Consider the following 26,897-nt stretch of genomic DNA (forward strand, 5'->3'; position numbering starts at 1 on the left):
AAAGCTTTTATTTCTTTTCTTTTTTTTTTTTTTAGAGTCTGATCCAAATTTTATTTAAAAATCACATGTTTATTTGGGAAGACCTTTATCTCTCCTTCTAGTCTAAATGACAGACTTGCTGGATAAAGGATTCTTGGCTGCATTTTTTTTTCTGTTCATCACATTGAAGATTTCCTGCCTTTCCTTTCTGGCCTGCCAAGTTTCAGTAGACAGATCCGTCACGAGTCTTATCGGTCTCCCTTTATATGTTAGAGCACGTTTATCCCTAGCTGCTTTCAGAATTCTCTCTTTATCCTTGTATTTTGCCAGTTTCACTGTGATATGTCGAGGAGAAGATCGATTCAAGTTACGTCTGAAGGGAGTTCTTTGTGCCTCTTGGATTTCAATGCCTTTTTCCTTCCCCGGATCAGGGAAGTTCTCAGCTATGATTTCTTCAAGTACGCCTTCAGCACCTTTCCCTCTCTCTTCCTCCTCTGGAATCCCTATTATACAGATATTGTTGTGTTTCATTGCATCACTTGGTTCTCTAATTCTCCCTCACGCTCCTGGATTTTTTTATCTCTCTTTTTCTCAGCTGAGAAAGCTTTTATTTCATCAGCATTAAATATAATCTCAGCTGTAGGTTTTTATAGATGTTCCTTTTCAAGTTAAGGAAATGCCCTTCTATTCCTAGTTTGCTAAGAGTTCCTTTACTTTTTATCTATTGGTAACATTACCAAAAACATCATACAAGACCAAAAATGGTGAGATACACCTCCTTGGTGTACTCCCCTCATACTAAGCAGGTAATAGGTCTCTAACCCACAATTTTTCAAATCACCTTTTTTTTCCCGATTACATTACTATATTTCAAGCCCACATCAATGACATGAACAAATATAGCAGTATACTGACTCCAATCTTATTCCCTTTAAACAGATCTTCAATACAGACTAAAGACTTTCCCTGATTGCCAGGACACACTCTCAGGCACCCCACTTTGTAATCTGTATGTTTATCTTTGGCATAAATCTATGGATTTGGATTGCTTGTGAATTCAAGAATGTGATTCTGACACTGAATTGTAAGTTTCCTAAAGAATACTGTTATTTATACCTGAGCCTACCACAAGACATATTACATTGTCAATGTATTAATCAAATATATAAATATTCATAGGCATAGATGAGTAAGTTTTGGATAACACACTATGTTAATGCCAACTTGCTCTATACCTTTATTAAATATTTTTCACGATAATTAACATAGGAAAGCAATGTACAAAAACCCCAATTGAGGCAATGATTGCTCAAAAATGTTTCCAGGTCACTATCTACCTCTTTCTTTCTTTATATTAGGATTTAGCAACTAGTAGTGTCTCAGAACACTCTACAATGCCTGATCATTTCATATAAAAATTTCCAAATTAATCTTTATAGCAAAGATTACTTATTATTTGTTTATTATTATTATTTCTTCTTGATATAATGCATATCAGATATTAGATTCAAAATGAATCTTCAGTAACTATATAACGTGCTAAAACAAGGTAGTTATATAATTGGAAAGCATTATTTTTTAAAATAAGTTGGACATCCTTGTCAATATTAGTGATTATGTTATGAAGCAAGGAGAAATTCCAAAACAAACTGCTCACAAAACATTGTTTATACACTATATTAAATATAAAATTTGTGCTCAGCAGCAAGTCATTAAATAAATACAAACCAATTCTGTGAACAGAATGTTATTTGAGATAGTGGGAAGGCTCATTGTGAAAAATGCCTCTCTAACATCCAGGACATCTCCAATATCTGAGACGTCCAAGATGAACAATGTTCCAGGTACCTCACTAAAAAACAGTTCCAATAATGTATTTATAATGTTTAATTAAATAACTTTCATTAATGGGTACAAGGAGTATGGAAGAAATAGCCACAAAATCAATGGAGGAAAAAAACAATAATCAAAGAATAGGATTTTTCTTCTCGAGAAGTTTTTTAGAGCTTCTTTGACATCTTTGTTTCTCAGGGAGTAAATCAAAGGATTCAGCACGGGAGTGACTAGGGTGTAACACAACGAGGCCACTTTACTCAGCTCAGGAAATCTGTCAGGAGTGAGATACATAAAAAACACAACACGTACAGCACACTCACGACTCCCAGGTGTGAGCTGCAAGTGGAGAACGCTTTCTTACGTCCCTCAGAGGAGCGTATCTTGAGAACTGTGGACACAGTATACAAGTAAGAAATAATAATAACTATGATGGTAGGCAAGATGATGATGCTGCATAAGGAAAAGGAAATGATTCTAGAGATGAAGAGGTCAGAACAAGATATCCTCTGAAGTGGGCGAGTGTCACAGTAAAAGTGGTCAATGGCCTGAGAACCACAAAAGGACAGAGTAAATGTCATACTGGTCTGAACTGAGTATGGTCTGAACCGAGCTGATGCAGCCACATAAATAGGAACCGGCCACCAACTGCATGCAGAGACTTGCTGACATCTGGACAGAGTAGAAGAGTGGGTTGCAGATGGCAATGAAGCGGTCATAGGCCATGGCTGCCGGGAGAAATCCCTCCGCCACAATGAAGAGGGCAAAGAGAAAGAGCTGGGTCACACAGCCTGCTAAAGAGATGGACTTGCTCTCAGACCAGAAGTTGACCATGGCCTTGGGTGCAATAACAGAAGAATAGAAGAGATCAATGAAGGACAGTTTGCCCAGGAAGAAATACATGGGTGTGATCAGCCGGGGATCGGTCATAATAATGGTCATCATCCCAACATTCCCTAGGAGGATCATGGCATACACAAGCAGAAAGATCAGGAAGAGGAGAATGTGGAGCTCTGGGTGGGCTCTGAACCCTACAAGAATGAAGTTAGTTACTTCAGAGTCATTGTTTGTTCCTCTGTCACCCATGACAGAAACCTGCTGAGAGGCCCGAGGAAAAACAAATGAACTCTGGTGATGAACATAGTTACAAATAACCATTGCAGAATTAGGATTACAAAACTATTGTATAATCATTATTCTTGTTAACTTTATAAAATTACTGTGACTTCAATTTAAGCCTTTGCAGCTGAGGATGAATCAAAATGTTAGTTTTATGTCCTTCTTTCTGCAATGGTGGATTAGATGTTTTCCCTTAAATCTAATGCAGTTTCCTTCCACCCAAGTGCCTCTCACATTTGCAAGTATCACTTCTGTGTATGTTTCTGACTCCCAATTTATGCAATAAGTTCATTGTCCTGAAGAGGTTATTGGAAGGGAACACAAATAATTTAATAGTTGACATTTGGGAAGGAATTACAGTGTCTGCATTTGGAGATATGAGCTGATTCAGTACCCTCACTTAGGAAATCTTAACTCCGAGGCCTTAGCTTATATTACGTGTAAACACATCTAAAGAATCTGACTGACCTTAAATAAAAATTACTTAAGAGGTGCAAATACTTTTTGTAGGTAATAGAACATTTGAATTCTGATGTAAGGTTTTTACTCACTAAGATCAAAGTTGTGCACAAATAAATGCAAGTGTTATCGGACTGATGTGCTAAGATGTCTCTCCCAGATGGGCGTCCATAGCCCTTTCATAAAGATAATTTCCCTGCATTACTTCAGCTCGCAGTCCAGAATTTTTTTAGGAAGAGGCTCCTGATAGTCTAGATGGAAGTGTTACTTTAGAGAAAAATACTGAACAAAAGATACACATAAGGGGTTGTTGACCTCATTCTGATTCACCTTGGATACGACTTTCATAGGTGTCATGCCTCATTTACTACACAGCTCAGCTGAGGATTTGAACTGCTTGTAATAAAAATATGTTAACTTTTCTGTCCTCTCAAGGCTCCATGTGCTTGATTCTGCCTAAATAATAATAATAATAACAAAAACAATAAAGTTGTACTTTTGATATGCCAGCCACTTTTCTAAATGCTTTTACAGTAGCTCATTTAATCCATACAACCTAATATGAGGTGAGTCCTATGATATTCCCTAGTTTACAGATGGGGAACTGAGATACAGAGAAATAAAGTCTGTTGATACCAACTACTAGGAATAGAATCAGAATTTGTAGTAAAAACTTGACTCCAGAATCCATGCACTGTTTTTAAATTTTTTTTTAACATTTATTCATTTTCTGAGAGACAGAGACAGAGCAAGAGCAGGGGAGAGGCAGAGTGGAAGTCACAGAATTCGAAGCAGGTTCCAGGCTCTGAGCTGTCAGCACAGAGCCCGACCTGGGCCAAACTCACAAACCACTGAGATCATGACCTGAGCTGAAGTCGGGCACTTAACTGACTGAACCACCCAGGTGCCCCCAGAATCCGTGCATTCTTAATCACAGCACAGTTCCACTTTGTTAAATAAGCCCTTCTAGTTCCTTTAGCTGACTTATGTCTATTTGTACTTCAGAATTCAGTTAAATTTTCTTCTTTCCAAATAAATTCTCCAATTTTCAATGTAAGTTAAAACATTTCCTCATAGGGGAGCCTGGGTGGCCTAGTTGGTTTAGCATCCAACTTCAGCTCATGTTATGATCTCAAAGTCCATGAGTTTGAGCCCCGCCCTGGGCTCTGTGCTGACAGCTCAGAGTTTGAAGCCTGCTTCAGATTCTGTATCTTTCTCTCTCTGCCCCTCCCCTGCTCATGCACTGTCTCTGTCTCTCAAATATAAATAAACATTTTAAAAAATCTTAAAAAAACCACGTCTGCATATATCCTGCTTTCAAGGATGGTAGCTATTATTACATTTTAATATTCATATTAAATATTAATAAGTCCTTCCTTAAGATCACACTGCAACTTGTCCTCCATAATAAATTCAGCACAATGTTCTGTATTTGGCAAATAGCAATTAATATTACTTATATAGATATATATTTCATGATATTTGAATATGCAAAATCAGAAAAACTTGAGGACTTTTAAATACTGAGGTGATTAGCATGGGTTTAGATTTAAGTAAAGGAATGTCCAATGTTGCTTCTCAAATTTACTAACTGGGACCTTGGACTAAGTAACTTCTGTAACTTATTTGTTTCCAGTACAACTTACTTATGTTCCTTGTCCCTATATCAGTTCTAGCAGTTTTTTGGTGAAATCTTTTGGGTTTTCCACATAGAGTATCATGTTTCTGCGAAGAATGAAAGTTTGACTTCCTCCTTGCCGATTCCTTTGTGTTGTCTGATTGCTGAGGCTAGGACTTCCAATACTATGTTGAATAACAGTGGCAAGAATGGACATCTCTGTCATGTTCCTGACCTTAGGGGGAAAGCTCCCAGTTTCCCCCATTGAGGAGGATATTAGCGGTGGGTCTTTCTATATGGCTTTTATGATCTTGAGGTATGATATTTCTATTCCTGCTTTCTTGAGGGTTTTTAGCAAGAAAGGATGCTCTATCTTGTCAAATGCTTTCTCTGCATCTATTGAGAAGATCATGTAGTTCCTGTCTTTTCTTTTATTGATGTGATGTATCACCTTGATTGTTTTGTGGATATTGAACTAGCCCTTCATCCCAGGTATAAATCCCACTTGGTCGTGGTGAATAATTTTTTTAATGTATTGTTGGATCTGTTTGGCTCATATCATGCTGAGGATTTTTGCATCCATGTTCATCAGTTAAATTGGTTTGTATTTCTCCTTTTTAGTAGGGTCTTTGTCTGGTTTTGGAATCAAGGTAATGCTGGCTTCATAGAAAGAGTTTGGAAGTTTTTCTTCCATTTCTATTTTTTGGAATAGCTTCAAGAGAATAGGTGTTAACTCTTCTTTAAATGTTTGGCAAAACTCTCCTGGAAAGCTATCCAGCCTCGGACTCTTGTTTTATGGAGATTTTTGATTACTAATTCAATTCATTTATTGGTTATGGGTCTGTTCAAATTTTCTATTTTTCCCTGTTTCAGTTTGGTAGTTTATATGTTTGTAGGAATTTGTACACTTCTTCCAGATTGCCCATTTTATTGGCATATAATTGCTCATGATATTCTATTATTGTTTGTATTTCTGCTGTGTTGGGTGTGAGCTCTTCTCTTTCAATCTTGATTTTATTTATTTGGGTACTTTCCTTTTTCTTTTTGGTCCATCTGGCTAGGGGCTTATCAATTTTGTTAATTCTTTCAAAGAACTAGCTCCTGGTTTCATTGATCTGTTCTACTGTTTGTTTGTTTGTTTGTTTGTTTTTTAATTTTGCTAGAATTGATTTCTGCTCTAATCTTTATTATTTCCAGTCTTTTGCTGGTTTGGAGTTTTATTTGCTGTTCTTTTTCCAGCTCTTTAAAGGGCAAGGTTAGGTTGTGTCTCTGAGACCTTTCTTCTTTCTTTAGGAAGGCCTGGATATATACTTCCATCTTATGACTGGCTTTGCTGTGTCCCAGAGGTTTTGGGCTGTGTTGTTACCATTTTCATTGGCTTCCACGTACTTTTCAATTTCCTCTTTAACTTCTTAGTTAGCGCATTCATTCTTTACTAAGATGTTCTTTAGTCTCCAAATATTTGTTATCTTTCCAAATTTTTTCTTGTGGTTGATTTCAAGTTTCATAGTGTTGTGGTCTGAAAATATGCATGGTATGATATTTGATCTTTTAGTACTTATTAAGGGCTAAGTTGTGTCCCAGTATGTGATCTATTCTGGAGAATGTTCCATGTGCACTTGAAGAGAATGTGTATTCTTCTGCTTTAGAATGAAATGTTCTGAATATATCTGTTAAGTCCATTTGGTCCAGTGTGTTATTCACAGCCATTGTTTCCTTGTTGATTTTCTGTTTAGATGATCTGTCCATTGCTATAAGTGGGGTGTTGAAGTCCCTTATTATTATGGTATTATAATCAATGAGTTTCTGTATGTTTGTGATTAATTGATTTATATATCTGGGTGCTTCACATTTGCAACATAATTGTTTACAATTGTTAAGTCTTCTTGGTGGATAGACCCCTTAATGATGATATAATGCACTTCTTCATCTCTTATTACAGTCTTTCTTTTAAAATCTAGATTGGCTACTCCAGCTTTCTTTTGGAGACCATTAGCATGAAAGATTGTTCTCTATCTCCTTAGTTTCAGTCTGAATGTGTCTTTAGGTCTAAAATAGGTCTCTTGTAAACAGCATAGAGGTGGATCTTGTTTTCTTATCCATTCTATTACCCTATGTCTTTTGACTGGAGTGTTTAGTCCATTGATGTTTAGAGTGAGTACTGAAAGATATGAATTTATTGCCATTATGTTGCCTGTAGAGCTGGAGTTTCTGGTCCTTTCTAGTCTTTGTTGCTTTTAGCCTTTTTTGTTTTGTTTCACTTTTTTTCACCTCAGAGAGTCCCCCTTAACATTTCTTGCAGAGCTGGTTTAGTGGTTATGAATTCCTTTAGTTTTTGAGGGTTTTTTCCTGGGAAACTCTTTATCTCCTATTTTGAATGACAGCCTTGGTTGATAAAGAATTTTTGGCTGCATATTTTTCTGATTTGGCATGAAATATATCCTGCCACTCATTTCTTACCTGCCAAGTTACCATGGATAGGTCTGCTGAGAACCTGATCTGTCTTCCCTTGTAGGTTAAGGACTTTTTTCCCTTGCTGCTTTCATGATTCTTTTCTTGTGTATGTATTTTGTGAATTTCACTATGATATGCCTTGTCGATGGCTGGTTTTTATTTAATCTAATGGGAGTTCTCTATGTTTCCTGGATTTTTATGTCTGTTTCTTTCCCCAGTTAGGAAAGTTTCTGCTAAGATTTGCTCACTTAACACTTCTACCCCTTTTTCTCTCTCTTCATCTTCTGGGATCCCTACAGTTCAGATGTTATTCCTTCTTAATGACTCACTGAGTTCACTAATTCTTATTTTGTGCCCTTTTGCCTTAGTCTCCCTCTTTTATTATGCTTCATTATTCTCCATAAGTTTGTCCTCTATATAGCTGATTCGATGCTCTGCTTCATTGATCCTTGCCACCGTGACATCCATTCAGTATTGCATCTCAGTTATAGCATTTTTATTTCATACTGACTAGATTTAACTTCTTTTATCTCTGCAGAAAGAGTTTCAGTGTTTTTTCCATCCCAGCTAATTTTCTTATTATCATGATTCTAAATTCTGGTTCAGACATCTTTGCTTGTATCTGTGTTGATTAAGTCTCTGTCATTTCTTCCTTTTCTTTCTTTTGGGGTGAATTTCTTCATTTCATAATTTTGGAGGAAGAAAAAGAATTAATAAGATAAAAAATAAAAATTAAAAACAGAAAAAAGGCAAATAAAGGATGTTAGATCCTAGGTGTGTTTTGTTCTGGTTGCTGAAAAAGAATTGATAGAATAGAGGAAAAAGGGAAAGAAAAGAAAAGAGAAGAAAATGGAAAAAAGGGGACAATGTTTGAAGACTTAATTACATGAATACAATAAAATAGAATAAAATGAAATGATGAAAGTAAAATAGAATAAAAAATTCAAAAAAGTTAAAAATATAGTAGAAAAAATTTAAAGAAAAATCTTTTTATAAAAACAGAAAATGAAACCAAATTTATTCTCTTTATGTATTCAAGAATAAGAAAAGAAAAGAAATGAATAGATGGACAGATGAACATAATGGAATACCATTGGAATTATATCCAGTTTCACCTAGAAGTCAAAATATGAAACACTTTATAGTCTGTAAACTAAGCAGTTAGAAGAACTTGTGGTGATCCACTAGAGCAGGATTGGTACAGTTGGACAGTGCTTGGTGTAACAGCTCTGTTCTCCACTATATGGCTCTGCTTAGCTTACTGGGATTGATTGTTGGGTTATGTGTACATGTGTATGTGCATGTGCGAGGGAGGTGAAAATGGCATCACCCAGCTACCCAGTCTCTGGTATCAGAAGTCTGTGCTCTCACCAACTGGCAATCAAGAACCCCTCCTTTATCTCTGGGCTCCATCCATTTCTGCTTCTACCCTGTCTGTGACAAGTCATCACCTGCCAGTTGGCACCTCCCTCCCAAGTTTTATCTCAAATAGAGCTATGTTTCCAAACCCTCCCTCTGTGGGCCCTGGGGCTTTGACTCACTCAGACCCTTAGGGGGAGGGTCTCACCAGGAAATGGCTGGTGCCAGGCCACCCCTGGGAAAGATCATAGGACTGTGCCCCAGCAGATGCCCAGAGACTTAGACTGGGTGCAAGCCCACCTCAGAAAAAGTTTGTGTGATTGTGTAGCAGCAGTGTTTCAGGGATTATGGTAAATCACAACACACATTTGGCACCAGATTCACTGCTTCTTAATGTCCTTGTTCCAATACCAGCAAATGTGGCTGTTCTCAGGGGTCCACTGGGATCTTTGCTTGTGGGGAGGCTTCACAGTATCTATCAAATGTCCTCTCAGCATGGGTACTGCCTCTCCCCGTGTGGCCCTAAGGACATCTTGGACCTCACTATCTGTTCCTGGGGATTTTCCCTTCCCACAAGAGCTTTGCCAAGTATTGAGCTGCAGAGTTTCAGAGTCTGTACTCCACTGTTCATAGGGGTTTTAATGGTATCCAGACTCTCTCCTTTCTCTTTTCTCCCCTACTTATTCCCTTATGGGTGTTTAGACTCTTTTTCTTTCTCTCCAGCTGCCGTCATGGGGAGTGCCTTTCCAGTACTCTTCTTCTTATCTCCGTCCTCTCTCTGCGAGTAAAAGCAGCTCCTTACCCTCTGTGCCTTCTCTCTTCCCCAGTTCACCTCTTTGCACTGCCTACCTGCTGAGGTCTGTCATTCAAGGTATGCACATTGTTGAGTTAATCCTCAGATCAATTTTCTAGATCGGCAAGATGTTTTGGTGTTGATCTAGCTGGATTTCAGGGAGAGAAATGCAAAAAAATTCCATCCTGCTCCACCATCTTGGCCCTTCTCCTCCACCCTTCTAACTTTGTAAAAGTCTGGTGAGTTTCTAACTAATCATTTCTTCTTTCACTTTACTTTTGCATTCTGATACAAATACATTACTGGTGAGAAAGACCTTAGTCCCCTGTTAATTCTTGGAGAGGGAATGCACACCCTCTGGTTTCCCTCCTCATGAAAGAACTTCTCTCAGGATCCATCCCCTGTATGGCTGTTGACTTAATCAATGAAAAAGTACAGTAAACTTCAAAAAAAAAAAAAAAAGGAAAGAGAGAGGGGAAAACTATAATTGTTGTTGGTATTTGTTCATCTTAGCAGTTGGAGTCTGATCTGAACAGTGAAGAAATACAATCCATGTTACAGGAAGACTTCCTGTTAAACAAAGGTGTGCTATTCATACTTTTGAAGAAAAAGTATTAATTGATTTCACGTATAGTACAGGGTTTACAAGGTAAGAAATGGATTCATTCTTAAGAATATATTTTATATTTAATTTGTTTATTTTTAATACTTCAGTTTTAGATAACTTTAGTTATATCTTTATTTCTTTTTTTTACTTTTTTTCTCTTGAAACGAGAAAATTTTTTTAATACAAAACATGAATTTAAGAACACCATGAATTTTTGTTGTTGATAGGCCCTCCTGGAGACTCTTTTGGCCATTCTACTGGCTCTTAAAATCAATCTGTCAATATTTCTATTAACATTTAATGTATTTTTTAATGCTTATTTATTTGTTTTGAGGGAGAGAGGAAGAAAGAGAGAGAGAGAGAGAGCACAAGCAAGGATGGGTAGAGAGAGAGGGAAAGAGAGAATGCCAATCAGGATCTGTGCTGTCAGCACAGAGCCCAATGTGGGGTTTGATCTCATGAACTGGGAGATTATGATCTGAGTCAAAATCAAGACTTGGACACTCAGCTGACTGAGACTCCACAGGCGCCCCTGTTAACATTTAATAATTTAAAGAAAGTGGACGTTGTAGACACTGGGCCAAATTCCCTCTAATATACTTCCATAGTCCCAACGAGTCTTAAAAGTATGTCAAAGTTAGTGAAACCATAGCAGTAACAACAACAGAAATTACATGAGACAAGATGAGACATTGTATAATTTAATTCATATATAATTTAATTTATTGTGTTGATACTTGTATGTATATATATATAGAATTATAAGCTATTATAATTATAAGATTATAAAAGACATTTCCTTTGTATATCAATTGTTTGATTTACCATAAGCCAGTTTTCTTTCACATGTTATATTAGTGTATTACTAACTTTTTAATTAACAATTTTTTATTTGGGTATAGTTGACACACAATGTTACATTAGTTTCTGGTGATTGGACAAGTGTATACATTATGCTATGCTCACCACAAGGATAGCTACCAGTACCTGTTACACTGCTATTAAAAGATCATTGACTGTATTCCTTGTACTGTGCTTTTTAGTCCCATGACTTACCCATTCTGTACCTGAAGGCCTGTATCTCTCTCTCCCCTGCACCCATTTAGCCCAACTTTCTGTCCTCTTCCCCTCTGTCAATTATCAGTTTGTTTTCTGTATTTATAAATCTAATTCTAGTTTTTGTTTGTTTATTCATTTTTTAAGTTTATTATTATTTTTTTTAAATTTTGAGACAGAAAGAGAGGGAAAGAGCAGGCACAAACAGAGGAGGGGCAAAGAGAGAGAGAGAGAATCCAAAGCAAGCTCCCCACCAGCAGCACGTGGAGCCCAACATGGGACTAAAAAAAACCCATGAACCATGATATTATGACCTGAGCCAAAACCAAGAGTTGGATGCTCAACCAACTGAGCCATCAGGCTCTCCTGTTTATTCATTTTTTAAAAAGATTCCTTTAATGAGTGGAATCATATAGTATCTGTTTTATCAGTCTGATTTCACTTAGCATCATATCTTCTAGGGTATTATGATAGATTATTGCATAGTAAACAACTGCACTGCTTAATTTTGTGACTCTAAATAAGACTTTTACATCTGTTTTTGTTTCAATCCACCCATTCATACATTAGAATTAAATTTACTTTCTTTTTCTATTCTCTACTATATTTCATCATAGGCATTTAATGATCATAATAGCATAAGCCTAAATAAATACAATGAAAACCTGTTTCAATGCCCATTTCTTCCTTTTTTTCCATTTATACCCATATTTAAATTTCCCTGTGTTCTTCTATCCTTCATATGCACAGATGTTTCTATTTCTGATGAGATTTGTCTATTTCTGAAAAGGCAGAAAAATCTCTGCTCAGATAGAGTTCTCCACGTGCATTTCAATCTACAAACTCCAAATAGAACAAAACAACAGCAAAAAAGGCAAGAGGAAAGAAAGGGAAACAATGAAATCTGATTTTTTGTATTTCAGAAATACAAGCAAGGCATCCAAATCAGCCAGGAGGAGGTCAAACCTTCACTCTTCGCAGATGACGTGATACTCTATATGGAAAACCCAAAAGATTCCACCAAAAAACTGCTAGAACTGATTCATGAATTCAGCAAAGTTGCAGGATATAAAATCAATGCACAGAAATCGGTTGCATTCCTATACACCAACAACGAAGCGACAGAAAGAGAAATCAAGGAATCGATCCCATTTACAGTTGCACAAAGAACCATAAAATACCTACGAATAAATCTAACCAAAGAGGTGAAAAATCTATTCGTTGAAAACTATAGAAAGCTTCTGAAAGAAATTGAAGAAGACACAAAGAAATGGAAAAAGATTCTATGCTTCTGGGTAGGAAGAACAAATATTGTTAAAATGTCGATACTACCCAAGCAATCTACATATTCAATGCGATCCCTATCAAAGTAACACCAGCATTCTTCACAGAGCTAGAACAAATAATCCTAAAATTTGCATGGAACCAGAAAAGACCCCAAATAGCCAAAGCAATCCTGAAAAAGAAAACCAAACCAAGAGACATCACAATCCTGGACTTCAAGCTGTATTACAAAGCTTAATCATCAAGACTGTATGGTACTGGCACAAAAACAGACACTCAGATCAATGGAACGGAATAGAGAACCCAGAAATGGACCCACAAACGTATGGGCAACTTATCTTTGACAAAGCAGGAAAGAATATCCAAGGGAATAAAGACAGTCTCTTCAGCAAGTGGTGCTGGGAAAACTGGACAGTGACATGCTGAAGAATGAACCTGGACCACTTTCTTACACCATACAAAAATAAACTCAAAATAGATAAAAGACCTAAATGTAAGACAGGAGGCCATCAAAATCCTCAAGGAGAAAGCAGGCAAAAACCTCTTTGATCTTGCCCGCAGGAACTTCTTACTCAACATGTCTCTGGAGGCAAGGGAAACGAAAGCAAAAATAAACTACTGGGACCTCATCAAAATAAAAACCTTCTGCACAGCGAAGGAAACAATCAGCAAAACTAAAAGGCAACCCAGAGAATGGGAGAAGATATTTGCAAATGACATATCAGATAAAGGGTTAGTATCCAAAATCTATAAAGAACTTATCCAACTCAACATCCAAAAAACAATCCAGTGAAGAAATGGGCAAAAGACATGAATGGACACTTCTCCAAGGAAGACATCCAGATGGCCAACCAACACATGAAAAAATGCTCAACATCACTCATCACCAGGGAAATACAAATCAAAACCACAATGAGATACCACCTTACACCTGTCAGAATGGCTAACATTAACAACAAAGGCAAAAACAGATGTTGGCGATGATGCGGAGAAAGAGGATCTCTTTTGCACTGTTGGTGGGAATGCAAGCTCGTGCAGCCACTCTGGAAAACAGTATGGAGGTTCCTCAGAAAACTAAAAACAGTATGGGGGTTCCTCAAAAAACTAAAAATAGAACTACCCTACGACCTAGCAATTGCACTACTAGGCATTTATCCACGCGATACAGGTGTGATGTTTCAAAGGGACACATGTACTCCAATGTTTATAGCAGCACTATCAACAATAGCCAAAGTATGGAAAGAGCCTAAATGTCCATCGATGGATGAATGGATAAAGAAGATGTGGTATATATATCCAATGGAGTATTACTCGGCAATCAAAAATAATGAAATCTTGCCATTTGCAACTATGTGGATGGAACTGGAGGGTATTATGCGAAGTGAAATTAGTCAGTCCGAGAAAGACAAAAATCATATGACTTCACTCATATGAGGACTTTAAGAGACAAAACAGATGAACATAAGGGAAGGAGGACAAAAGCAATATAAAAACAGGGAGGGGGACAAAACATAAGAGACTCATAAATATGGAGAACAAACTGAGGGTTCTGGAGGGGTTGTGGGAGGGGGGATGGGCCAAATGGGTAAGGGGCATTAAGGAATCTACTTCTGAAATCATTGTTGCACTATATGCTAACTAATGTAAATTTTAATAAATAAATAAATAAACATAAAAAAAAAGAAAATCTTAAAAACAAAACAAAAAGAAATACAAACAAGAATCACTTCTATCTTTAGCAGTTGAAATGTGTCAATAAAAGTGTATGTCACCATAGGGACAAAAATAATAGAAGAAATAAGAATATGAGGTTAACATGTAATAGAATGATGCATTTGTCAGGATCTGAAATCTTTTTCCTGATAGAAGAAAGACAAATAGGGGTGCCTGAGTGACTTCGGCTCAGGTCATGATCTCGTGGTCTGTGAGTTCCAGCCCTGTATCGGGGTCTGTGCTGACAGCTCAGAGCCTGGAGACTGTTTCATATTCTGTGTCTCCTTCTCTCTCTGACCCTCACCTGCTCATGCTCTGTCTCTCTCTTTCTCAAAAATAAATAAACGTTAAAAAAAATTTAGAAAGACAAATACAATTTTGGGGTAGATTAAGAAATGGAGTAATCATTAAAAAAAAGAGAGAGAGAGAGAGAGAGAGAACATTAATGGAATGGGATTTCACTCCAAATGAAATCTTAGATAGATGATAATGTGTGTGGGAACTATCTTCCACAAAAGAAGGCAATTTTCAAAGACAGTGAACCAACAATCAATTAAAAAAGAACAAACAAGCTCTTATTTCCAGACATTTTCCTAGTTTCCCATGACCCCAAAACACACTGAGGGGGCACATCTGCTAAGTATATCTACAAAGCTTAGCCAGCCCAATTGAATTCTTCACTAGGAAGACTTTTTAAAATAGTAATCCATTATTTATGTTTGTGGATGTTTTGTTAAGTATGAAATGGAAGGAAAACTTTCAAACTCATCCTATAAGGCCAGCATTAACCTAATTCCCAAACCAAACAAACACTCCACTAAAAGGACAGTTACAGGCTAATATCCCTGATGAACACAAATGCAAAAATTCTCAACAAGATACTAGCAAATCAAATCCAACAGCACATTAAAAGAATTTTTCACATGATCAAGTGAAATTTATTCCTGGGCTGCCAGGGTGGTTCAGAATTCTCAGGTCAATCAATGTCATACATCACATTAATCAAAGAAAGAACAAGAACTGTATGATCCTCTCAATAGGTTTAGAAAAAGCTTTTGACAAAATACAGCATCCATTCTTGATAAAAGCCCTCTACAAAGTAGGGACAGAGGGAACATACCTTAACATCATAAAAGTCAAATACAGAAGATCCACAGCTAATCTTATCTTCAATGGAGAAAAACAGAGCTTTCCCTCTAAGGTCAGGAACAAAACAGGGATGTCTACTCTCATAACTGTTATCTAACATAGTACTGGAAGTCCTAGCCTCATCAATCAGACCAGAAGAGAAATAAAATGCATCCAAATCAGCAAGAAATAAGTCAAATTTTCACAATTTGTAGATGACATGATACTTTATGTAGAAAATCTGCTAGACTGCACCAAAAAAATTACTAGAACTGATATATGAATTCAGCACAGTCACAGGATATAAAATCAAGGTACAGATATCTATTGCATTTGTAATATCAATAATGAAGCAGTAGAAAGAGAAATCAAAGACTTGATTGCATTTACAGTTGAACATAGGGTAAGAGGAGAAAAAAGAGAGAGGGAAGCAAACTGTAAGCGACTCTTGACTATAGAGAACAAGCTGAAGGTTGATGGAGGCTGGCGAGTGGGGGATGGGCTAAATGGATGTTGGGTTTTAAGGAGGACACTTGTGATGAGCTCTAGGTGTTACATGTAAGTGATGAATCACTAAATTCTCTACCTGAAACCAATTTTACCATATATGTTAACTAATTAGAATTTAAATAAAACCTTGAAATAACAAAAAATAAATAAACAAAAGAAGATGTATATAAACACAAGAAGATTGGAGTCAGCATAATCCTATATAGTTCATGTTATTGATGTGGGTTTGAAGTATACCAATGTAATTGAAAAAAAAAAAGGCTGTTTTGAAAAATTGTAGGTGAGATACATAGAACTAATTAACTAATTATTATGAGGGGAGTACACCAAGGAGATGTGCCTCACCATTTTTGGTTTTGTATGATGTTTCTGGTGATGGTACCAACAGATAAAAAGTTAGGGAACTCTTAGCAAACTAGGAATAGAGGGGGAATTTCCTTAACTTGAAAATAACATCTACAAAAACCTACAGCTGAGATTATATTTAATGGTGTTGAAATAGAAGTTTTCCCACTAAGATAGGAATCAGGCAAAGATTGTCCCCTCTCAACACATCTCTTCAGCACCCTTTCAAAAATTTTAGGTAATGCAATAGACAAAAAAGGAAATAAAGGTGTTATGGGCTGAATTATGTCTTCCCAATCTCATATGTTGAAGCCTTAACCCCCAGCACATTGGTATGTGACTATGTTTGGAGATAGAGCCTTCAAAGAAGTAAATAAAATAAGTCTGTTACAGTGGGTTGTAATACAGTCTGGTTGGTGTCTTTATAGGAAGATATTAGGGCACACAGGGAGGCACTAGAGGTGCATATGCACTGAGGGGCAACCATGTGAAGAGGGAGTAAAAGGGCAGACATCTCCAATCCAAGAAGAGAAGCCTTATTTATGGCACTTCGGTCATGGACTTCTCTCTAGAATTGGGAGAAAAAAATTGGTGTTTAAGACACTCATTCTGTTGTATTTTGTTATGGCAGCCCTAGTAAATTACCATAAACATTATACAGAGTGAAAAGGAAGATTAATCTGTCTTTGTCCACAGGTGACATAGTTGTCTATGTAGAAAATCTGAAAGAGTTGCCCAAACACCCTCCTAAAATTAATGGGATATTTAGGAGTGTTATAGGATACATGGTTAATATACAAAAGTTAATTGCTTTCCATAGACCAGGAATGAGAAAGTAGAATTTAAAATTAAAAACAGAATACTATTTATATTATAACTATCCCCAATAAAATATTTAGATGTCAACCTCACAAAATATGTACAAGATCTCTAGGAGGAAACATATGAAATTCTAGTGAAACAAATACAAAAAGACTTAAATAAATGGAAAATGATTGAATGTTCAAGGCAAGGAAGACTTAATATTGTCAAGATATCATCTCTTCCCACCTTGCTCTATTTATTCAATGAAATCTCAATCAAAACTCTAGCAAGTTATTTTTTGGTGTTTGACAAATTTTAGATATTGAACGAAGTTTGTATGAAAAATGCAAGAGATCAGAATAACCAACACAATACTGATGGGGAGAACAGAATCAGAGGAAATTCAAATATATACAAATTCAACTATACACAACCATACAACTATATTAATCCAGACAGTGTGGTATTGGTGGAAGAATTAACACATAGACCAATGGGAATAGAATAGAGAAACTGTTCTAGAGACTCTCACTGAAGAAGAAAAACATAATGTTCCCAATAGGTGAGGAAAAGTATTTGATACAACTCAACACACATATATATGATACTTTAAAAAATCATAACTAATTGAAGGTAGACATAAGAATTAAAGAAAAACTTCTATACACATCATTTTAATGGGAAACCGTTACAACCTTCTATTTGAAACCAAAAATTAGAGAAGTGACTACCAATGACTCATCTTCATTTACCAAAGATTATAGCCAATGAAACAAGAAAACAAATTTAAAATGTAAGAGAGGAAAAACACTCATTATTTTAAGACATAACTATCTTCTCAATAGGAAATTTGTGTACACATTATGAGGGTAGAATGTTTTTAAATTTACTATTAATATTTAAGATGGCTACCAATGTGGGTTTAGAACTTCTTGTTTTTGTGTGGTAAATATTATAACCATGAGTTATCCCCTTCATTAAGAAAGAATGAAATGTGGTATATATTTATGACTTGTGTCTTTTTATGTACGTAATACTTTTATGGAAATTGGTAATGACTATGTCTCCACTGATCATAAGTATTATATAATCAATGAAATATATTTGTATCATATACATTTACCTGTATATAATTTTAGGATGATTGAGCTTTTCTTTTTGATCTCACAATTAACCATATTGTGAACTTACAAACAAGGCCACTGAAATAACTGCGATAGGCTAATTAAACAGAGGAAGCACAACCATTGTAAATAATTATTTATATCATAATTTCTCACTCATTACTACCATCTCATCAAGGATTACAAGGAAATGGAGCAACCATATTAAAATCTCAAAAAATATTTGAAGTATAAAGCATCTTTTAAAAATTGTTTTCCTTCTGAATTTGGGATCTTAAATTGGGGAAAGCAATTCCAAAAATATTATCAAAGTTGTCTGGTCATTATGTGAATATTTAAGCACAGGTCGTGGATATTTTGAGATAAGATTGGAAACTTAGGGGGCACCTGGGTGGTCAGGTGGTTGAGCTTCGACTCATGGTTTCAACTCAGGTCATGATCTCACAATTTCATGGGTTCAAGACACGCATTGGTCTCTGCTCTGGCAGCATGGAGGCTGCTTGGGATTCTCTCTCCCTCTCTCTGCTCCTCCCCCATTCATGCTGTCTCTGTCTCTCTCAAAAGAAATAAATAAACTTAAAAAAATATTGGAATGTTACCATTATTAGTTTCTGAGAAAAAAATAAATAGAGTCAGGTTGATAGGTGGTGCTTCATGTGATATGATAACCAGCTGGAAATGGACTATTACTGCAGCATTCTAGTCCAATTCAAAGTTACTTCCTATGATACTTGTAAGGAAAATATTCTTAATAGACATAATTTTAAGCTGCATAGTTGTTCTCTTGTCTGGAATATAGTCTCAGACACATATTTGCACTGACTTAGGGTCAGTAGGCTAGTGGTTTATGCGGATAACTAGGGATTTGTCTCTTTGTTTTTTTATTTTTATTTTTATTTTTTTAATATATGAAATTTATTGTCAAATTGGTTTCCATACAACACCCAGTGTTCATCCCAAAGGGTGCCCTCTTCAATACCCATCACCTACCCTTCCCTCCCTCCCACCCCCCATCAACCCTCAGTTTGTTCTCAGTTTTTAAGAGTCTCTTATGCTTTGGCTCTCTCCCATTCTAACCTCTTTTTTTTTTCTTCCCCTCCCCCATGGGTTTCTGTTAAGTTTCTCAGGATCCACATAAGAGTGAAAACATATGGTATCTGTCTTTCTCTGTATGGCTTATTTCACTTAGCATCACACTCTCCAGTTCCATCCAAGTTGCTACAAAGGACGATATTTCATTCTTTCTCATTGCCATGTAGTACTCCATTGTGTATATAAACCACAATTTCTTTATCCATTCATCAGTTGATGGACATTTAGGCTTTTCCCACAATTTGGCTATTGTTGAGAGTGCTGCTATAAACATTGGGGTACAAGTGCCCCTATGCATCAGTACTCCTGTATCCCTTGGGTAAATTCCTGTGGAAAACTGGGAGTTTGAAAACAACAATATTGAAGGAATACAGAACAGTGTTCTGTTTGTAGAGAGACCTCCCTGAATGGTAAAAAGAACTGAGAATACCAACTTCCCATATGAATGCTCGGTAATTCATATCAGATATGGGGTAACTTATCCAAAATCTGGTGAAGGCACTGATTCATTACCTTCCAGATTCTTTGCCATCCCTATCATTGCTCATTCAGTAGGTTCTTATCAATAATATAACCATGATAGAAGAGATAGAAGTCACAACACAGATGGCTCAACATTGGCTAACCTGGAAATGAACCATGCTAATTGCACAATTTTCTGATGATGATTATCAAAAATATAGGGAGAAAACCAAGATGTGATGGATGAATGGATAATGTCGAATATACATACAATGGAAACTTATTTGGCATTAAAAAGGAAGTAAATTCTGCCTTTTGACAACATAGATGACCATGGAAGACACAATGCTAAGAGAAAACGCCAATCACAAACAAATACTCTATAATTCCTATTATATAAGGTACCTGAAAAAGTCAAGCTCATAGAAGCAGAGAGTAAAATGATGATTGCCTGGGGTTTGAGGGGAGGTGAAAATGAGAAATTGCCATTCAATGGGTTTCAACTTATTTAAATTATGCATGGTGAATGAGTTCTAGAGAACTGTTGTATAACATTGTTCCTATAGTTACAATACTGTGTGTTGCACACTTAAAACTTCTTTAAAGGGGAAGATCTCATGGTAAATATTCTTACTACAACAAAAAATTTTCCTGATAAATATAGTATAACCTGGGGCTATCAGCCAGTCATCATGCTTCAGTTTGATTACATTGATTTTTCCATGAAGGAGAAGTAGTGATTTGTCCAGCCTCTGCTCTAGTTATAATTTTGCCCTTCCTGCTCAAATTACTTATGTCAATACCACTATATGAGATGCAACAAATGCCTTATTTGTTACCATGTCTATTGCACTAGGGCTTTGGTGTAAGACACTCACTTTACAAGAAGAGAAGTGAGGGGATACACTCCTATCCATGGGATTCAAAGGAATTATCATCACCTCGTCAGACAGAATCAGGTGAACTCATGGAATGGTAGAATCACTTATTGAAGACTCCGTTTTCGGATATAACTGTCTGTCAGCACTTGACACAGTTGGGTTATTGTCTCTAGGATACTGTATATATACTGCATTAGCAAATAATACATGAGGTTATTTATTTCATAATGTGACTATTGGCCCAAGTACCGTGGGTCAATGTTGGAATGTCAACTACCACTCTAAAACCTGCTAAGCACTTTTTTTTCCTTGCTGCCCCTATGACATTGGATTTTGCTGAGTTATTATACTTGCTACTTAACAGAGGGCTAATTTTACTGGGGGTCACAGCAATTGCTCCTGTCTCCTGGGTACTCATTTCACTGAACCGACAGGTAAACAAAATGCTTTGTCTACTTTTGGGTACTGATAGTGATTAGCAAACGATATTAATAGAAAAGAGAGGAGGAGGTATAGCAGTAATTAAGGAATTTTCCAGGATGCCTTCTAGCACCACCATGCCTGATGGTAAATATTAATGAACAAGTATGGTATGCTTTTGTACTTCTGATTGTCAATTATCAATGACAGAATATAGCTAAAGAATAAATATGGAGAGTTTTAAGTGAAAAGGAAATTAACTTTATGCTTAGGAATACAAGTATCTCTAAATACTATTTCATAATACAATATTTACTTTGGTATATATGTCAGTTTGCCTATGACAAGTTTTGCTGTAATGATAAATTGAAATGCTTCTTTTTCAGTGAAGTTACACAGATTGAGAGATCATTTTGGTCCCTCCCAAAGGATTCACACCACAAAAAAGGAAAAGAGAAAAAACAAATGCTTTATGTATTTTGACTCCTACTAAGTTTAGGCTCTTCTTTTTCCTCTCCTTTTTTCTTTCTTTTCTTCTCTGTCTTTCTTCTCTCCCCTACCCCCAAATCTAGAGCATCTGTGTTCCTCAATGAGCTTGACTCTGGCACCTAGGTACTTTAATAACGTACTTATACTTCCTTCTCTCCCAGGAGAACTATCTCTCAGAGGATTAGAGAAACCTCAATGGTGTAATTATTTGAAAAAGTTATACCGTTAGGCCAAAACAAAAGGCAGGATGGATAACTGGTGCTGATATTCTGGTAGATTATCGGAGATTCCAGATGGCTCAGGGCCTCTTACATATCCAAGACAATCCACTTCACTTCTTTCAAAGGACTCAACATCCAAGAATGAAGGACAGAGTATCCTGTGGATTGATCCCTTGGGTTCACTTTGCAAAACCATAGACTGTAATTTATGAATCTGTTTCAGTCTTAGCAAAGCATCATTTAGAAAATTCACCTTGTGTCTCTTCTACAAAGGACCACAGCATTTTCCAAGAAGTCAACTGCTTAAGGAAAGTACAGTTGTTAAATAGAGAAATAAGGGGAATTAGTCCGATTTCTCTATGGGAAGAACTAAATCTGGATACTAAGCATGCATTTGGAATTTCTTTGCGGGGGGAGGATTCATTTTATCCTCACATACTGATTATTTAGTACTTGTAGCACAGTCATTAATTAACTTCATGCTTCTAAAATTAAAACAATAACAAGAGGAAAACATTGGAATTCTGCTGCTTCATTTTCAGGATCTGAAAAATTACCCAACCATATAATGTAAGGGTACATCTTAAAACATGAGAGTTTTAAGTCTCAAACTGACTACTTGTTTATTGTCTACTCCCTTTTCCAGATATAAATGTCTTCAGGCATAACCTTATTAACATTAGAATAAGTTCAATAGGAATAAATCTGGATGATTAAAATGACATACCTTCTTACCACTAGTAAAGATTAGAGGAAATAATAAAATATATGATTAAAAAATATTTCATGATGACTTCAGGCTTTCTTCTCACTATTTAAGTAAGTATCTTATGTCTCCTCAGAACCTAAGTGTTATCTATTTAAAATTTTGCTCTTTTATAATAAAATTACTTGCATATTTAAGTTTTGGTGGAGGTGGTGAATAATGAAAATATAACAGGGAGACACCATGCCACTTTTCTTCAGTGATCTCTTTCTGGGGCAAAATATTATACTTCTATCAGATTTCTTTATTCTTTTAAAACTTTTAACAGTTTCTCTGATTCTTTCCCTCAACATAGAATGGTTTATTCCAAAAAAGCCCATATACATATTATTTATTTTCAATCTAATTAGTGCCTATTATTTGGTGTGTATTGTTGGATTGAACACAGAGAGATAAGATAAATGATAATGGTTAATATCTGTCAAGTGTTTATTCTGTGATAAATGATGTTCAGTTATTTATATGCATTATCCTGTTTTTAAGTTTATTTATTTATTTCGGGCACCTGGGTGGCTCAGTTAGTTAAGCAACTGACATTTGATCTCAGCTGAATTCATGATCTCGTGGTTTGTGAATCTGAGCCCCCTTCAGGCTCTATGCTGACAGCATGAAGTCTGCTTGGGATTTTCTCCTTCTCCCTCTCTCTTTATGCCTCTCCTCCCTTACTCTCTTTCTCTCTATAAAATATAAGTAAACATTTAAAATGAGGTTTATTTATTTATTTTGAGAGTGAGGGAGAGAGAGAACCCCAAGCATGCTGCATGCTGTCAGCGCAGAGACTGAAGCAGAGCTCGAACTCATAATCCATGAGTTCATGACCTGAGCTGAGATCAAGGGTCAGTCACTTAACCAGCTGAGCCACCCAGGTGCCTCTTATGTGCATGGTCTAAATATATACCCCCAAGAAAACTGGGTAGTTATGTTGTTTTATCCCTGCTCTATGTTGAGGATACACTGGTATAGTAACTTGCCATATAATTACATCAGTAACTTAAAGAACATAAGGAGGTTGTACAGGAAACAAATAAGTTACATAAGTCACTTAGTCTAAGGTCCCAGTTAGTAAATGTGAGAAGCAGCACTGGCTGTTCCCTTACTTAAATCTAAACCCATGCTAACCACCTCAGTATTTCAAAGTCCTCAAGTTTTTCTGATTCTGCATGTTCAAATATCATGCAGTATATACCTATATAAGAAATATTGACTGCTATTTGCCAGACACAGAACACTGTACTGAATTTATGGAGGACAGCTTGAAGTTTGATCTTAAGGAAGAACTTATGAATATTTAATATACATATTAAAATGTGGTGATCATAGCTACCATCCTTGGGAGCATGATCTATGCAGAAGTGTCTTAACCTAGGTTGAAAATTGGAGAATTTATTTTGGAGATAAGAAACTTTAACTGAATTCTGAGGTACAAATAGAAGTAAGTCACCTAAAGGAACCAGAAGGGCTGATTATAAAAGTGGTATCCTGCAGTGAATGAGAATGGAGGGATTCTGGAGACAAGTTTTTACTCTACAAATTCGGATTCTGACAACAGTAGGTGGCATCAACAGACTTAATTTCTCTGTATTTCAATTTCCCCTTCTGGAATATAATAGTACTCACCTCATATTATTGTTGTGTGGATTAAATGAGCTACTAAAAAGTATTTAGAAAAGTGGCTGGCACCCTCTGGAAAACAGTATGGAGGTTCCTCGAAAACTTAAAAATAGAACTACCCTACAACCCAGCAATTGCACTACTAGGTATTTATCCAAAGGATACTGGTGTGCTGTTTCGAAGGCGCACATGCACCCCAATGTTTATAGCAGCGCTATCGACAATAGTCAAAGTATGGAAAGAGCCCAAATGTCCATCAATAGATGAATGGATAAAGAAGATGTCGTATACATACACACACACACACACACACACACACACACACACACAATGGAGTATAACTCGGCAATCAAAAAGAAAGAAATCTTGCCATTTGCAACCACATGGATGGAACTAGTGGGTAATATGCTAAGCAAAATTATTCAGTGAGAGAAATACAAATATCATATAACTTCACTCCTATTAGGACTTTAAGATATAAAACAAATGATCATAAGGAAAGGAAGCAAAAGTAATATAAAAACAGGGAGAGGGACAAAACATAAGAGACTCTTAAATATGGAGAACAACAGAGGGTTACTGGAGGGGTTGTGGGAGGGGGGATGGGCTAAATGGGTAAGGGCATTAAGGAATCTACTCCTGAAATCATTGTTGCACTATATGGTAACTAACTTGGATGGGTAAATTAAAAAAATTTTTTTTAATTAAAAAAAAGAAAAAAAGTGGCTGGCATATCAAAAGTGCACCTATATTGTTGTTGTTGTTCTTTAGGCAGAACCCAGCACATGGAACCCTCAGAAGATGGAAAATGTTACCATATTTTTACTACAAACAGTTCAAATTCTCTGTTGAGCTGTCTTGTAAATGGCAGTTAAAAGTGTGACAGCTATGAAAGTCATATCCAGGGTAAAGAATAATGCAGTCAACAATCCCTCATATGTATCTTTTCAGTATTTTTCTCTAAAGTAACTCTTCCATGTAGACTACCTGGAAGCCTCTTCTTAAAAAATTGTAAACTGCAAGCTGAGTTAACACAGGGAAATTTACTTTATGGAAAGGCTATGGATGCCCATCTGGGAGAGACATCTTAGCACGTGAGTCCCGATAATACTTGTGTTTATTTGTGCACAACTTTGATCTTAGTGAGCAAATGACTTATATCAGAATTGAAAGTTTCCATTACTTATGAAAAGTAATTTGCACATCTTAAGTAATTTTTATTTAAGGTCAGTCACTTTATTTAGATCTGTTTACATGTAATATGAGTTAAGACCTCAAAGTTAAGATTTCCTAAAAGAGACTACTAAATGCCCTCATATCTACAAATGCAGACACTGTAATTCCTTCCCAAATGTCAACTATTAAATTATTTGTGGTCTCTTCCAATCACCTCTTCATGACAATGAATTTATTGAATAAATAATGAATCAGAAACACATAGAAGTGATGCTTACAAATGTGAAAGCCACTTAAGAAATATTGTGAAAGCCACAATAAGAATAGTGTTTGTACAATAGCTTTGTAATCCTAAATCTGCAATGGTCAAGAGCTATCTTCAAAGCCCAAAGTTCATTTATTTTTCCTTGTACCTCTCAGCAGGTTTCTGCCATGAGTGACAGAGGAACAAACAATCACTCGGAAGTGACTGACTTCATCCTTGTAGGCTTCAGGGTCCACCAAGAGCTCCGCATTCTCCTCTTCCTGATCTTTCTGCTTGTGTATGCCATGATCCTTCTGGGTAATGTTGGGATGATGACCATTATTATGACCGATCCCCGGCTGAACACACCGATGTATTTCTTCCTAGGCAACCTGTCCTTCATTGATCTCTTCTATTCATCTGTTATTGCACCCAAGGCCATGATCAACTTCTGGTCTGAGAGCAAGTCCATCTCCTTTGCGGGTTGTGTGACCCAGCTCTTTCTCTTTGCCCTCTTCATCGTGGCAGAGGGATTTCTCCTGGCAGCCATGGCCTATGACCGCTTCATTGCCATCTGCAACCCACTCCTCTACTCTGTCCAGATGTCAGCACGTCTCTGCACTCAGTTGGTGGCTGGTTCCTATTTATGTGGCTGCATCAGCTCGGTTCTTCAGACAAGCATAACATTTACTCTGTCCTTTTGTGGTTCTCGGGCCATTGACCACTTCTACTGTGACACTCGCCCACTTCAGAGGATATCTTGTTCTGACCTCGTTATCTCTAGAATCATTTCCATTTCTTTATCCAGCATCATCATCTTGCCTACCATCATAGTTATTATTATTTCTTACTTGTATATTGTGTCCACAGTTCTCAAGATACGCTCCTCTGAGGGACGTAAGAAAGCGTTCTCCACTTGCAGCTCACACCTGGGAGTCGTGAGTGTGCTGTACGGTGCTGTGTTTTTTATGTATCTCACTCCTGACAGATTTCCTGAGCTGAGTAAAGTGGCCTCGTTATGTTACACCCTAGTCACTCCCATGCTGAATCCTTTGATTTACTCCCTGAGAAACAAAGATGTCAAAGAAGCTCTAAAAAAACTTCTGGAGAAGAAAAATCCTAAAATTTGATTATTATTTTTTTCCTCCATTGATTTTGTGGTTATTTCTTTCATACTCCTTGTATCCGTTAATGAAAGTTATTCCATTAAACATCATAAATATATTATCAGAAGCTTTTTTCTGGTGAGGTACCTGGAACATTGTTCATCTTGAATGTCTCCGATATTGGAGATGTCCTGGATATTAGAGAAGCATTTTTCATGATAAACCTTCCCACTATCTCAAATAA

At 36.5% G+C, this 26,897-nt stretch overlaps 1 protein-coding gene and 1 pseudogene across 1 annotated transcript; one reads left to right on the plus strand and one right to left on the minus strand.

Annotated features, from left to right (window-relative positions):
* Positions 1-1,945: 1,945 nt before the first annotated feature.
* LOC123591671 lies at positions 1,946-2,928 on the minus strand (annotated as a pseudogene).
* Positions 2,929-25,720: 22,792 nt separating this feature from the next.
* LOC123591341 (olfactory receptor 9K2) lies at positions 25,721-26,677 on the plus strand. The gene has a single exon (XM_045465491.1). It carries the CDS (start codon positions 25,736-25,738, stop codon positions 26,675-26,677), a length of 942 nt encoding a protein of 313 aa, XP_045321447.1. The 5' UTR covers positions 25,721-25,735.
* Positions 26,678-26,897: the final 220 nt, after the last annotated feature.

Source organism: Leopardus geoffroyi, chromosome B4 (assembly GCF_018350155.1).
Source record: "Leopardus geoffroyi isolate Oge1 chromosome B4, O.geoffroyi_Oge1_pat1.0, whole genome shotgun sequence".
Lineage (NCBI taxonomy): Eukaryota > Metazoa > Chordata > Mammalia > Carnivora > Felidae > Leopardus > Leopardus geoffroyi.

Excerpts from the sequence above, each read along its gene's own strand:
- LOC123591341 (XM_045465491.1), top strand. The coding sequence starts at position 25,736 with ATGAGTGACAGAGGAACAAACAATCACTCGGAAGTGACTGACTTCATC.